This window comes from Trichomycterus rosablanca, chromosome 1 (assembly GCF_030014385.1).
Source record: "Trichomycterus rosablanca isolate fTriRos1 chromosome 1, fTriRos1.hap1, whole genome shotgun sequence".
Classification (NCBI taxonomy): Eukaryota; Metazoa; Chordata; class Actinopteri; order Siluriformes; family Trichomycteridae; genus Trichomycterus; species Trichomycterus rosablanca.
In genome coordinates this window covers 36,557,854-36,574,472 of record NC_085988.1, presented here as the reverse complement: position 1 = coordinate 36,574,472, position 16,619 = coordinate 36,557,854, and the positions used below count along the sequence as shown (strand labels likewise).

Below are 16,619 nucleotides of genomic sequence, written 5' to 3'. Positions count from 1 at the left end.
TAAGAAATCAGCTATGTAGTTAATAATACTTCATACATAACATTTTTTCTTCTATTTGCTTAACAACCATTAAAAACCATTAAAGAGGCTTGCTCTGAGTCTGACTTGGAGACTGAAATCATCCATTTATCCTCTTTTAAAATACTAAATAAAGGTAGTTGGTAGTCCATACCATTTCTACCAAAGTACATGCTTATGTTAAAAAATACTAATGTTAATAATGTGTGACATTCCATTTAAAGGGTACCTACACCGGACCTTCATATTCATAAAACAATACTAGAGTATTTATCATGACTTTAAATTAAAACTTGCTTGAAACAATTATGTTTTATGCATTATGTGACATAAAACTAGAGAAAATATATATACATATTTGTGAAGCTTATACTGCAGCTGAATAAAAAAAAAAATCTTATTCCTTAACCTGTATTGATCAAATTCAATTTGTAATACCGTAATATAAAGTAACTCGGGTGGCACGGTGGCTCAGTGGGTAGCACTGTTGCCTCACAGCCCCAGGTGGGGCGGTCCAGGTCCTTTCTGTATGGAGTTTGCATGTTCTCCCTGTGTCTGCATGGGTTTACTCTGGGTGCTCTGGTTTCCTCCCACAGTCCAAAGAGATGCAAGTGAGGTGAATTGGAGACACTAAATTGTCCATGACTGTGTGTGATATAACTTTGTGAACTGATGAATCTTGTGTTTCTGTCATGAAAATAACCAAAGCGTTAAACATGACATTAAAATCCTAATAAACAAACAAACAAATATAATGTAACTCCTGGTTGCAAATTACAACAACGGTAATTCATTTTATACATCTTAAATTTGATGATAATGTGTTGCAAAGAGCATCTTGCTTGGTAACTGTTTTAATAACCTCAACATATAAATATGCCTTAAAATGTCAATAAAAAAATGTCAATGCCTTAAAATGTTTAATATCAACACACAGGTCTTTGTCTTTTTTAAAGGTTGCAGTATTAATTAGCATTTGCATTATCTACAGTATATATAATGGTGTTTTACAGCTCAAATTAGATATCTTTTATATAAAGTCCTACCAAATATGATTTATGTTAAGAATTCAGTTCAGCCCTGTGACAGTTTAGCCTTTGAGCAAGACTCTTAAATGTCAACAGCATAAGTAAAAAATAAAATCATCTGCTAAATGCCTAAATGTAAAAAATTAAATCTGCATGGGAGTTTTTATATCCCTGCGTCTTATGGGGATTTTTTAAAATGTAAAATTAAGCACGAATGCAGGCGGCACAGGGGTACAAGTGGGTAGGACAGAGCAGCATGGTTTCTGAAGCCCTGGTTTTGATTCTTACTTCTGTGCACTGTCTGTAAGGACATGTTCTTCCTGTGTCTACATGTGTTTCCTTCCGGTATTACAGAATGTAAATTGGCTGCACTATTGCCCAAGCCCTTCTGACCAAACCTTATTTGCATGATGGCTCATTTACCCCAGTGACACACCAGTAACACACCAGTAACACACCAGTGACAGTCTGTGCTGGTGGAAATGTATTAGCCACTGCATCATTGCTGGAGTTTTTGTACACTGTGTCACTTACTGCTCACTTAATTATAGACACCTGCCTTGATGGTACAGTTTGTGAGTCATGGTTTTCTGGGCACAATTAGTGCTAATCCTCCACTCACTATTTATTAGTGTCAGTGAATCACAGGATGCGGTTATGATGCTGGATTATTTTTTTTTTTTATTCCTGCAATGCTGCTATACCTTAACAGTTGGGGGATGAAAGGGTGAGAAACATGTCTAAATTGGGCTACAGTATTTTACTCTACACATCCATAGTACACATACTTGATAGGTTTACTGTTAAAATGGAAAATTTTGGCGGAACCAGGTCTTCACAGCAGATCTGGTTCGCATACCAAACCTGGAACAGTATTTATGCCGGAAGCACTTCTTGATGCAACCCTCCTATTTCATAAGCAAGTTAAATATACCTCATAGTATTGAGTCAGTTATGTATTATATATAATAAACAAGTACTGGCTTAATTTATAATTATTTTCAAAAACCGTTTTAAACATTGGAAGCAAGACAGGACCCTGGACATGGACTCACCCCGGACATCACAGGGCACCATACACCCACAATATTACACACTAATTTACTCACACCTATGGACAATTTAAAGTAGTCAACTCAAGACAATTTAGCTACTGCGTGTTTGTATGGGGTGGTAGGAAACCAAAGGACCCGAAGAAAAATCACATACCAAAATCCTCACTTTTAGTAATCAAAGGTAGGATTTGACTCCAGGTCCTCAGACTAGGGATGCATCAATACCATTTTTTCCCAACCGAGTACGAGTACAAGTACATGTATTTTTGTATTTGCCGATACCGATACCAATACCTATTTAGAATACCGTTTTTTTTTTTAAACAAAAACAAACGGGAGAAATGACGAGGGGTTTAATGATACCACGTCCAAAAATGCAGGTCAACAAGTAGCGAGTGATCAAAGTGTTTGTGCGCTGACGTGATGAAATCAAGGAGGAAAAATAAATGAATCAGAGTGGATTTGGCAACACGAACAGCATGGATTGTTCTGTAGTGAGTTGGAGGTTAATAAATCGATCAGGTCAGAAATACTGTAAAATGTGTGTGTGCCGGTGTATTCTGATATAAACTATATTATCCCCCTGTCCCACCTGTTTACACTCCTCTCCTGCGTTTCCCCTCACACTGTATCCTGCGTTCTCATTGGCTGTTCGACATGTCACTCATTCCCAGTCGCACATCTCAGATCAGATATCTGACGTGCTAGAAAACTTTTGTTGTTGGATAGTTCACACTTAGCGATCGAGAGCCGAGTTTTGATCGGCGAACGCCGAGTTGCTCCCGAGTCGGCAAGTCGCGGAGCGAAAATTAGGGCAAAAATCGTGTAGTGTGAACCAGGCATAACACAGCAACGTGCACTAGGCACACGGTATCGGATGTTTAGTATCGGAGCCTCGTTTGCGAGTACGAGTACAAGTTAATGAGCGCGGTATCGGGCAAATACCCGATACCAGTATCGGTACTCATGCATCTCTACCTCAGACCCTTGATACCATTCAGAAACCACACTACCTGCTGCATTTTCCCATACTGAATGCTATGGAATTAATAAGAATGCTGTTTTTATGTATGTTTTTAAAATGCAAATAACAGTATTTATTAAGTTTTTCTGCTTTATGTTTTAAAATTGTTTAAGTTCAGTATGTTCATGATGTTAATCTAAAATCTTTCTCTTTTTCTGTCTTTGTGCTCAAATCTCAGGATTTTTCCCAAACACGAAAAAGATAAATACGGCCCGGCTGTGTAAGTATCTTAGACTTACTGGATTTCATATAATTGTAACTGCATTACTGTCTAGTTTTGACCCTTGTAAGATTTTAACACTGTTTTAATTCTATTTGTCAGGTACTATCCTAGGGTTCACACATTCATTTCCACGCCTGATACGCTATCTTTGGGGGGTGAATCAGAGACTTCGAAGCAAGGCAAACCATCCTTGCGCAGAATCAAGGGCCGAATCCACCGCAGCAAGAGCCTGGAAAGCATCGACCTGCTGGACTCCAACGTGAGTTTAACACAGCACTGAGTGCAATAATTTGAGTGTGTGTTTGTTTGTTTGTGTACTGATTATTCTTGTAACCATAAAATCTGAATGTGACTGTGCATCAAAGTACACAAATACACTAGATGGCCAAAAGTATTTGGACAACCTTTGTTGTTCAGTTAGATTTTTCTTTGGACAATATGGTGATTATCTAATTTTTAGAAACAAATTCAGTTTAAAGACAGACCTTGTTTAACATCAGGAACTGACATTATAAATGCTCTTCACACAGATTTGAAGCAGTGTGGATGCTTTTATAGAGGCTAGCTCGAAGTGGTGGAATTATGGTTTAACGTTTTAATGGCTTTTTGAAGGTTTTACTACAAGCTCATGGTCAGGTGCCCATTAAATGTTTTCTAAGCAAGCAAACTTACACCAGTCATTTGGCAGGTCTCCTTAGTATCTAAGAAGGCAGTGTCCCAGTTTCTGGTTGAATGTTCTACTTGTCCATTAGATTTTTAGTTATGACCAGACTGATGTTAATCCCCGGTCATTCATTGAAGACTCTCAACAAGTATGTCTTTGGGCAGGCCATTGTGGTGTAAGACATGCTGGAAGATGGCTTTGGCAGTAGGGAGACCTGGGAGAGGGATTAGGCAGCCTTTAGAAAACTGATTGATCACTGCCAAGTATGGTGGTTACCTTCAGATTCTGGAAAGTCTAAGACAAAGTCCAATGATGGGTGTTAATGGTCTTTAGGGAATAGGTAGGTGTTCCAGTGTCATGTGGGGAATTGCTTGGGGGTCTTGGCTTAGGCACAGGCAGAGCAAGAGAAAACATTTGTACATAAGCGTGGATGTTAGACCACCAGTAACAACCTGACAATAACAGGTATGTTCTAGTTAATCTGAGGATTGTGACTATGGAAGTGTGAGCTTGTGAGAGGTAATGAGCTTACCATTGTAACTTCTAGCTCCATGCAATTATTACAGTGCAGCTGGCACCAATGGCAGGGGGTAGTAAAACCTCTTGGTAATCTGATTAAAACCATGGTAATCAATACATGGCTGAAGGCCTTCATCCTTTTTACTGTGAAAAAGAACCTGTCTGACATGGGTTACCGGGAGGGTTGGATGAACACCTCCCCAAAATCTCATCTGAATGTATTCTTAAATAGCAGTAGTCTTCTTGATCAAGAAAAGATAAACTCTGGACCTGGGGAGAATAGCCCATGGCAGAAGGTATTAATTGGCCACCGTATCTGAAGGGTGGGGGCCGGTCTATGTGTGGGGTGGGATCTTCATACGCTGTGTAAGGACCCTGATTGGCGGAAGAGACGCCTGTGCGGAATGCAGGGGCAAGAAGAGGAGGGCTGTATGCAATCTGGTATCTCTCAGCAGCGGAAGACAAATTGAGTGCGCTAAATCGGGAGGAAAATGGGGAGAAAATGCATTAACCAGAGCTGGGATCTCGAATACATCGTATCAGCTGGGCTGGGCGGCCACATGAACAGTGATTGGCCTGTTGTTCAGATATGCCTGTTGTTCTCTCTCTCTCATAGCTGGTACAATTACGACCTCTGCTGGCTGATTGATGGTGCCTGCACAGAGATGAGGAAAGAGTGCTCTCAGGGTGTGTTTCTCCGTACACAGTGCTGAGCTGCACTGCACTCATCAAAGTGCGCATACGGCATGCTGCCCACGTGTCGGAGGGGGCGTAGGTTAGCTTCGTTCTCCTCGGCATTGGTGGAGAGGAGGCATGATGCAATCGGGCAATTGGATGCGCTAAAAGGGAGAAAAAAGGGAGAAAATGCATAAACAAAAATAAATAAATCAAAATAAAATCAAAATAAAGTCTCTGTAAATGTCTTAAATCGATTTCTGCAGGACTCAACAGGCAGGATATAGTACAATTAAATATGGAATTCAAAGTATGCAGATCTCGAAATAAAAAATTTTATTTATTGTTTTTATTTCTTTGACATTTCAGAAATGTTGACACATACCAGTTGTATTCATACATTTGACTTTTTTGCCAGTCAGGGCTTTCCAGTGTCTCCCATTACTCAACAAAGCAGAGCTGAAAGCCTCAAGGTCTCATCAATTATGCACTATAAATGCTTCATGCAGCTGTCAGTATGTGTTTGTGTAGACATTTTGAATGCCTCATTAGTTGTTAATGCATTCTTGCTTAAGGTTAAGCCTAACTGATCATCCTTTGGGGCACTTCGGAGCAAAACTCTTCCAATGAATTACTGTGCTCTTATTATGTGCTCAAATATGTATTAGGTCATCTCTGTGGCAACATTGTTATGATAAAGAGCTTATTTCAGCAGGACAGTTTTTAAAGGCTATGGTTTAGTCATAACTTATTAAGATTACTTGGAATTTAAAATGTCAGCTGCATCTCTGTTCATGATCTTACTGCTTTGTCATTAAGTTTGTGGTAAGCTGAGTAATATTAACACCTTCCATCAGTTTACAGACGTCAGTTTGAATGGGTGCCACTCCACTACATAATGCTGCTTGCTTAGCCACATTTGGTATCTCTGGTAATTACATAGTTTTTAATTATGGTATGTGCATAGCCTTAACTGTCTCTAAAGTATCCTCTCATTTTTAGGCTTACATAATTATACACTGTGAAAGACTGCTGCAGTCTGGTATAATATTTTGTTCAGGTGTTGCTTATTTTAAACTATTGCAAATCTAATTTAAAGGTGCAGAGTGCTGCATATTTGTAGGTGATTTGCTGCTTGTTTGTTTCCCTTAGCCATCAATAATTTCACTTACATGAGTGAGTCTATTTATCATTGTGGTCTTTGTTTTTTTCCTCTGCACTAGTATAAGTAAATCTCAAATAGGCCTGGGATCTTACAGCTTACACAAAACAATGTTCTTTTAACTTTGTAGCCACCGGATGACTTTGCATCTATGCAGAATGAGAGGTCCATGAAGACATGGGTTGACAAGTGATCTGAACAGAGCCCTGGTCTCATTCTAATAAACAACTTAAAAAAATAAAATTGGATTGTCAGTTGTGAGCCAGGCCATCTTGTTTGACATCAGTGCATCACAAATGCACTTATGATGTATTGGATAATTGGATGTCAATACACATTGTCCGTTAAGTGTACACTGTATAAAACAGCCTCAGACATAGTGGTAATTTTCAGCCAATGATTCAGCTATACTTTCTTATAAAGTTATAGAGAGGAAAACAGATGTGTTTGGTATTTTAGATAGCTTTACAAACTATAACATAAGTCAAGTCAAGTCAACTTTATTTATATAGCACTTTTTACAACAGACATTGTCTCAAAGCAACTTTACAAAATCCAGGACCAACAGATACAAAACCCCCTGTTGAGTAAGCCGAGGGCGACTGTGGCAAGGAAAAATTCCCTGAAAATTACAGGAAGAAACCTTGAGAGGAACCAGACTCAGCAGGGTCCATCCTTCTTGGGTGGCCTGGTGGATACTTTAAATAAGTATATAATAAGAAGTTATAACTGGCAATAAATAAATAAATAAATATATAAATAATAATAGAGTTGTTATTCGGTCTAGTCTTCAATAAAGTCTGTAGTGAGTTCTTGTAATTTTTGGTGCAATTACTCCCGACCCGTCACATCTGGCAGGAGCAGCATCATTGTCACGGCAGTCTCAACTTCAATCCTTAACCTCGGCGGGTAAACAGGTTTCCATCAGAATGCCCTCGGGGTAAAAAAACAGAGAATGTAGTTAAATAATGTACAATGCTAGTTGAGTAAAACAGTTTTACAGAGAGTTTTAGACTCCGGCAGCCCTAATTATTACAGCATAACTAAAAGGGAGAGCGAGCAGGTAACAAGGTCATGAAGGCTTTCACAGGACATCAGCGTCCACCTCCCCTACCCAAACCTGTGTGATCGGACAAGAGAGACAGAATGACAGCAACCCAACATCCCTGATCACCACAAGTTTCTATGACCAAGAACACCCAAGCTCTGCTCCTTTGTCTATACTAATCAAAAGCCTGACAAAATAAATATGTTTTCAGTCTAGACTTAAACATTGAGACTGTGGCAGGAAGATTATTCCAAAGTTGTGGAGCTTTGTAAGAAAATGCTTTTCCACCAGCTGTGGTGTTTTTAATTCTAGGAACTATAAGTAACCCTGCATCTTGTGAGCGAAGTGGATGCGCTGGGTTGTAGTGATTAATAAGTTCACTCAGATACTGTGGAGCCAGACCATGTAGCGCTTTATAGGTTAGTAAAAGTATTTTGTAATCAATGCGGAATGTAACTGGCAGCCAGTGTAGAAATGATAGAACAGGAGTAATATGATAAAATTTTCTAGTTCTAGTTAGCACTCGAGCTGCTGCATTTTGAACTAACTGGAGTTTGTGTATGGATCTACCAGAGCATCCAGTTAGAAGAGCGTTACAGTAATCTAACCGAGAAGTTATAAACGCATGGATCAGTTTTTTGGCATCATTAACAGATAGTATATTTCTTATTTTAGAAATATTACGCAAATGATAGAAAGCAACTCTAGTAATATTATTGACGTGTGTATCAAAGGAAAGATCTGAATCTAGTGTGACACCCAAGTTTTTTACATCTGAGCTGGGAGTAACATAGAAAGTGTTTAGGTTTAGCACCAGGTTAGACAACTTGTCTCTTGCAGCTTTAGAGCCAACAAGTAAAACCTCTGTTTTATCTGAATTAAGTAAAAGAAAATTACATGACATCCAGTTTTTTATGTCGTTTACACAATCTTCTATCTTACTGATTGTGTCAGTATCATTTGGTTTGGCTGATATATACAGCTGTGTGTCATCTGCATAGCAGTGAAAATGTATGCCATGTTTATGAATAATTTCTCTTAGTGGAAGCATATAGAGTGTAAATAATAGCGGTCCCAGTACCGACCCCTGTGGAACACCACACTTTACTTTTGTAGTTTCCGAGCATTTATTATTTACATAAACAAATTGAGAGCGGTCAGTCAAATATGATTTGAACCAAGAGAGTGCAAGTCCTTTAACACCTACTGTATTTTCTAACCTATCGAGTAAAATGATAAGGTAAGCATTAAAACTGCCTAAAAAGTGAAATCAGTCTAAGCTTTTAATAAAAGTTTTATGTGAAAATAATGTTAGTGACAAAACCACATACTGTATGTCACAACTGTTGGCACCACTGCATTTAGTGCTTTGTGTGACATCCAACTGCCAACATCACAACAATGAGCCTTCTTATATAATGCTTGATGAGATTGGAAAATAAAAAAGCGAGCACTCCTCAATACAGAATCTCTCGGGATACCATGCCAACAATGCCAATCCTGCTAGATATGATGTCGTGTCTTTTTCTTTTCACTAGCTACTTTAAAAATAAAAAAATTTTACATGTATGGTACATGTATTGTTTAACTATACATTATCCTCAAGGCCACCCAAGGAGAATGGGTCTCTGTTGAGCCTGGTTCCTCTCAAGGTTTCTTCCTTGTAATTTTAGTGAGGGGGGTGGTTTTTCAGTTTTTGATGCTGTAAAGTTGCTTTGAGACCATGTCTGTTGTAAAAAGCGCTAATAAATTTAACTTGACTTCACTTCAGCATGGGATCTAGGTCAGAGAAAGAAAATTGCCATGATTCTGTGGCCAATTTTGGTGTGGATTTGAATCATTGAACTGCTGGAAGGTCCAGCCACAGACGAGTTTGGCAGATGGCAAAGGCGGACAGGTTTTTATAATATCTTGTACTTCAAGAAGTCTATGTTTAAGGCTTCTATCAAGGTTCTAAGGGCTGTTGGATAAAAAAAAACCAAAACATCCTCCACTTTAACAGTGTAGCCTATTCTCAAAGGGGATTAGATTATACTATTTTACCCACTATTTTACATTTGTCTCTTCTAGCCAGAAACCAAAGTTCCAATATTGTCCTACTGAATATCTAACCAATACATCAATTAAATGTCAGATTAATCAAATATTTATTCAATATAGCATGCATAAATACATTTTCATAAAATTTCTACCTATTTTACCAAATCTTTCATCAATTTGTTAGTAATTTTGGAGTTAAGTTATATAAATAAAATAATTCTAAATCTAATTAAAATCATTAACTGAAATCTACCATTAAAATGTACTTTATTAATATTGTGTGGAAAAACAGTGTGTTGAATTGACTGGTTTTTGAATGAACTAATCTTGTCTTTACAGTGCAATCATGCTTTGTCACATTTTTATCAACCATTAAAATGAGTTTTTTGTTAATGATATTTTTAAAAAACTTTGCATTGATTAATTATATTATACTTTAATGAATGTAGTTAATAATGAATCTTATAAACATTATTTTAACTATCATTACAACTTTCTGTCATCTTACAAAGCCCTGTTTATCAGCATTTCACTGATATGTATTTATTTAATTTATATCACTTTCAGTTTAAAATAATCCAAGGTATTAATTACATTCTCTGTTTTATTATTAAAAGTCTGATGATGGGTCAGTCATTTATTTAAAGACTTAGATTGCTATGTTTTGTTAAACGTACCATTGATGTGAAAGAAAACAAGTTTCCTGTGGATAACTGACGGCCTAAAATAGGATTAATTTAATACTAGGGTTCAGGGCCAACCTGCACTTTAACACCACTCTCCCCACAACACCTCCGTGTCTCATAGAGGTGTATTTTTATCCCTTCTTTAGTGTTTTTTTAATCTATTTTAAGCCCAGGTTTAAAACTACTTGTGATCCTTCAGACCTTTTAGTACCAGAAACAGGAATAGTGCTTTTTCATTGGCCAAAATAATTAGTTTTTCTAAAAGATTGAGTGTGCTACCTTTACTATTTGTATGCTCTAATAGATTCCTTAGTTTTATGTATGTTAATCATTGCAGTTCATTATGTGTTATTGTTAAACATTTTCTATCTTTTTATTGAATTTAAAATTGAACCAATCTGATGATCACTTTTAACAATCAATGCAAGTTTTTACTATCCAATAAATTATCCTATAGCTCTAAAACATCATAGTATGCAGGCATGTAAGTATGCAGGCATGAGTATGTTAAGTGATTGAATACAAATACCCCAAAGCCCCCCAACCTCCCTAAAATTAAATAAAATTTAATATAATTTTGGTCAATCTGAGCATAGAATTTAAGTATGCATTTAAAACTAAATATTTTTAATATGGGCCAGTTCTGCATGTTTGCAATTCTACAGAGAGAAAATGGCTGATCTGTTAATATTATCTGAGTATAATTATAGCTGTACATTTTACAACAATATGAGAGATAGATGTTTATGACTACTCCTTTCCTTTTTTACTTTAACAGTTTTAAGTTATATGAACTTTCCTATATTACTGACCATCAGTTAATTACCATGAGTTATCTTATAAAACAGGTTTTTAATGTGCTTATAATGTACAATGATCAGCCAATACATTAAAACCACCTCCTTGTTTCTACACTCACTGTCCATTTTATCAGCTCTGTAGCTGTAGCTGACTGTAGTCCATCTATTTCTCTACATCCTTTTTTAACCTGCTTTCACCCTGTTCTTCAATGGTCAGGACCCCCACAGGACCACCACACCCAGCGCTGCTGGAGTTTTTAAACACCGTGTCCACTCACTCTATTAGACACGCCTACCTAGTTGGTCCACCTTGTAGATGTAAAGTCAGAGACGATCACTCATCTATTGCTGCTGTTTGAGTTGGTCATCTTCTAGACCTTCCTCAGTGGTCACAGGTCGCTGTCCACAGGGCGCTGTTGGCTGGATATTTTTGGTTGGTGTACTATTCTCAGTCCAGCAGTGACAGTGAGGTGTTTAAAAACTCCAGCAGTGCTGCTGTGTCTTATCCACTCATACCAGCACAACACACACTAACACACCACCACTATCTCATTGTCACTGCAGTGCTGAGAATGACCCACCACCCAAATAATACCTGCTCTGTGGTGGTCCTGGGAGAAGTCCTGACCATTGAAGAACAGCATGAAAGGGGGCTAACAAGCATGTAGAGAAACAGATGGACTACAGTCAGTAATTGTAAAACTACAAAGTGCTTCTATATGGTAAGTGGAGCTGATAAAATGGACAGTGAGTGTAGAAACAAGGAGGTGGTTTTAGTGTATGTGCATATTTTATAAAATTTGTATTTAGATTTTCTTTGACCTGTTGATCTGATGCTCTTAATTATTCTCTTTATCTCACAAATAAAGATGAAGCTTGTTTATAGTAGCACTGCTTTTTATGTAAATAGCAGCTTTTTGTGTTTCGTTTGATGATTGTTGGGCTTCTACCTGATTAGTCCTATCAAATCCATCTAGGACAGTTTGTTTTTTCATTATGTTAATTTGCCCCCTTTGTCTTTTTAGGTCCATTAACCCCTTCATGGCAGCCCTGTTTATATAATATCCCAAATAAAATGTGTTTCATAGATGTACATTCTCTCTGTGGTCCAGTTCTGGAACACACTGACACACACACAGTAACTTGCTGACAGGGCCAAATCTTGAACACAGCCGATGAGAGCAATAGGCCAGCATACAGTGAGTGATGAGTCCGAGGTAATGCTCGAGTGAATGGCTGTGTAGTGCTGCCACCTGCTCTACTGGTTCCTCCTAGAAAAAGTGAATTACAAACCATCAGCTGTAGAGAGGCGGGTCAGGTTTACAACCAGCACTGAGTGTAAACATAAAGCACAAATCACAAAAATTAACAGGCTAGTAGCTTGTGTGTGAATAACTGTTGTTAAACACACATGTTCAAGATGTAACATCTGCCAGTATAGTAGTAAAGCCTTCGTTTAAACTGTATATGTATTATTCATTTTTTATTTATGTTGTAGCCATGTTGTTGTTGTGGATAAAGTTCTGTATGGAGGCAGGTCATGTTGTTGGCACTGTGTCCACTCCTACTGTTATTTCTGTTGGCAAGTGGCCCTTGCGCACACAAGAGGCTGAATTGGTTGGTAGTGCAAATGCTGCAGAAAGCTGCATGCATCATCAGAAAGGTGGGGGAGGATAAAGACAAGAAAGAACTGCAGCACAGTCAAATGCATCACGCAAGCCTGCAGTTGATTCTAGATCTTTATTTATTCTTTCATTATCCTTCCTATTTCTTTCTTGGGATCTGACAATCTATTTTTCCTCCTGTTCTGCTGTGTTATCATTCATATGCCATGGCTTCAGTGCTTTAATAATCTCACTATTTTTTTGTCAAACCTGCAAATTCTCAGTCACCCATAGCACATAATGCACTGCCATCAGGTACAACCCTGCATTCTTTGTTTTTGTTGTTGTTCAATAGCATGTGATTTTTTTATTGGAACCAAAATGTCTTATTATGTTAATTTAATATGTGATTTGTGTTGGTTCATGATGGTGATGCTATCTGCAGGGTTCCATAAGTGCTGTTTTTTTCAATTTGTCTGTGACCAACCAATTCAAACAGACTCTTGATTATATATAGGGTATATACAGTATATGTATGTTATATTTTTTGGAACTTCCAAACTTATGGCATAGCAACAAACCATATCTCCTTACCTCTTGTAAAACAGTACTATGTTAGTGTATGTGCGATAGTGAGCTTTCAATGTGAATCCTCCCCAGTTTTATATTTTTCCCCTCTAAAATCCCCACTCTAAGCACATATAGACTTGCTCAGTCTAGGGAAAGTGCTGCAGCTGCATTTGCTACTGAAGCAAGACTGCAGCTGAATTACTCAATCTGCATAGAGGACTGCATGTGATGAGAGAGATGCAGAGGGAAGAAAAATTGAGGAATGACCGTGTGCCATTGCACGTGAGGAGGAGGGACTATAGGGGCTATCCTGATGTGCAGTTACCGTGGATGGGAGGAGGGAAGGAAAAAGGTTATAGGAAGGAGAAGTGATGGAGGCAGTGAGGATGTGGAGTGGTGTGTTTTTCTTGTGTGGCACAGGAACAGAATGTATGGCTTGCTTTTCTGTGTAGAGGAGGGAAAGCTGTGAAGAGTGAGACCCTCAGTAACAAAAAAGAAATTCAACCACATTTTGTTTTCATTATACTTGCATCTGGTTTCATTATAAACAATGGCACTATTGATTAGGATGAATTTACTCGATGAGTAGCAATCATGGTGAGAGGAAAGTAGCTTACAGAGTTTGTGGGAGGAAAATTATTAAACAACACTTGTTTTTTCTTATAAAAAAGCAGCACCATTGTGCTAATGTCATAAATTATCACATGTGCAATTAGACAAATTAAAACAACAGTCAGATAAAAGACAAATATAATTCTAGTTGTAATATAGCTTGCCTTGTTTAATGAAAATGCTTGATTCTACACTGATCAGCCATAACATTAAAACCACCTCCTTGTTACTACACTCTCTGTCCATTTTATCAGCTCCACTTACCATATAGAAGCACTTTGTAGTTCTACAATTACTGACTGTAGTCCATCTGTTTCTCTACATACCTTTTTAACCTGCTTTCACCCTGTTCTTCAATGGTCAGGACCCCCACAGGACCACCACAGAACAGGTATTATTTAGGTGGTGGATCATTTTCAGCACTGCAGTGACACTGACATAGTGGTGGTGTGTTAGTGTGTGTTGTGCTGGTATGATATAAAGATATAAAAAGGCTCTAACTGACAGTGTAAGTAACATTTGCCCCAGTAAATTGGATATAAGGACACCCCTGGTTGCAGGTATAATTCCAGGAAAAACACACTTATGAAGAAGAGGAGTACTTCATTAATTATGAAGCTAAAATGACAATAGTTTACAAAAAAAAGAAAAAAGATGCATAGTGGTAAAGGTGTAGTTTATCTTCTGAGCTGTGTCTCATTGAATGAAGTATTTCTTATTACTAATAGTAGCTTTGCCAAAATGTTAATGTTACTAATTTGTGGTGTCTGTATACTATTTTTCCTTATCAATTATTGTCTGTACATGCAGTATAATTGTATGCTCATAAATACATGTATGTATTTTGTTTATAGACAGTATGTGTGTAGATTTGAATTAGATAGATTTTTAGCATTTAGCAGACGCCGTTATTCAAAGAGGCTTACATTACAATATACAATCTGAGCAATTGAGGGTTAAGGGCCTTGCTCAAGGGCCCAACAGCAGCAACCTGGCAGTGGTGGGGCTTAAACCAGTGACCTTCTGATTACTAGTCCAGTACCTTAACGACTAGGCTATTGCTTGCCCTATTGCCTTTATTTATAGTCCCTTTGGATAAATCTTAATTAATTTTGCAGAGTGTGGTAGAACAGCTGTGGCTTATTCTTATTTACAAACTTTTGAAGGTCTTCCAGGTTGGTTGGAAAGCAATGGTTGACAACACTCATTTTATTTATTTTAACCACACTGGTGATTATTTGATTTAATGTGTTTGGTTCATCGCCTTGTGGAAAGAGAAACCTCCTTATATACTTTCCTTATATAATTTAAGCTACAGTGTTTTCATGTATAGACTATTTTTAAGGCGCTCCATTTCTTAAGTGGATTTGAAGATTGGAAACAGAAATAGAAGGCAGAGGTGGTTCCTTGGAAACTGAAATAGAAGGCACAGGTGGTCTTTTGTGCCAGACAAAAAGGATTGAGAGATGAGAGGGGTGGAGAGAAAGGTGGGAGTAGAATGCTAGGTTTATGGAGCATCATGATAATGAAGTGTGTGTGTGGGTGGGTTGGTACCATATGCTTTTATGCTGTACGTTTGATCTTTTTGGGAGTGAGGTTAAGTACATGAGTGTATATGTGTGTAAGTATTTTCATTTTGTAAACAAGTCTTTGGCTGCGTCCGAAATCGCATACTTAAACAGTACGTTCTAGATTTGAGGAAGTGTGCACTGCTCAGCCGGTAAAGCAGTAAGCTTTTTCAGTACACAAGTATGCATCTCAGACGTACTATGTCCGCCATTTTACCATTGTTATGTGATGCATGACGTTACATTGCCGCAGTTATAACAATTTTAAAATCAGACAAAATTCATTTTGTAGTTCTCCACAAACCTACTGATAACATTACTCAGGGTTGTACACAATAATAACATTTAAAATTTTTGTCTTACTTACACTTATAAACAGCCGACTCTCTGCTTTCCACCATCTATCAACTCCAGTTGAATTATGGGATACATTAGCTGAACCGCAAGTGTGCATCGTTTGCATACTCAAAAATGGCTGCCCATGAAGTAGGTTATCCGGGTGCTTTTCGCATACTGTTTAATGTATACTACATAATCAGACATACTAGCTACTCTCGCGTACTGCTTTCGTGTACTGTTCCGTATGGAAGTATGCAATTTCGGACGCAGCTTTTGTTTACAAAAAATTGGCTGTATCTTTGGGGTTGTTGTCTTTTTGCAAGTCAACAGACTAGAATTGCAGCAAGCAGGTGTTTTCACCTTGCACATGCTGTTACACTGATCAGGATAAAACTAAAGACATACATTTTTAATTAGATTTTGTGGTAGTAGGTATTATAAAAGTAGCAATATAATAGCGTACATGTTTCAGTCTTATATTTTCCAGTACTACAAGTCAAGCTCATACTTGCCATTTTATTTATGGTGACACAGTATCACTTTTATGCTTTTTATGATTGTGATGATGTAAGTAAGTCTGTTTGTATTGATTACCAGGAGACTAGACTAATTTATCCATTGTAAATAGTGTAAATAAACAAATAGGTACTTACCTGTTGTGTGGAGATGATCTGGGTGTCGACGGGGTCGGTGCTGGTCCGGGACTTTGATGGTTAGAAGGTACCTGAAGATAGAAAAGAACATAATAATGAATAAAGCTAGCTAAATTATTGATTTAAGTTCTGCATATGCATTATATATTGTGAATGAATGTGTACACTGAATGATATGGCCATATGAATGTGATTTGTTGTCTGTGTTTAAATGCTACCTCTAATTTCTCCTGCTTCAGGATTGGCCGCCAGGTCCTAGAGGGAGGGACCTTTTAGTTAAAGCAGGAGGAAGTGAGGAGGGAAAGGAAAAGATGGAGGAAAGTCATAGGTA

The 16,619-nt window shown here is 37.8% G+C and overlaps 1 protein-coding gene across 13 annotated transcripts in view; it reads left to right on the top strand.

Annotated features, from left to right (window-relative positions):
- tjp1b (tight junction protein 1b) overlaps nucleotides 1–16,619 on the top strand; it is a 167,828-nt gene that overhangs the window by 25,314 nt on the left and 125,895 nt on the right. For all 13 annotated transcript variants that reach the window (XM_062992134.1, XM_062992140.1, XM_062992118.1 and 10 more), the window contains exons 2-3: nucleotides 3,304–3,345; nucleotides 3,448–3,607. Coding sequence is in view for 10 of the 13 variants with exons in the window: in XM_062992148.1 (XP_062848218.1) it covers nucleotides 3,304–3,345; nucleotides 3,448–3,607 (202 nt within the window). In the remaining 3 variants the exon portion in view is untranslated. The remainder of the gene's footprint in view (nucleotides 1–3,303; nucleotides 3,346–3,447; nucleotides 3,608–16,619) is intronic.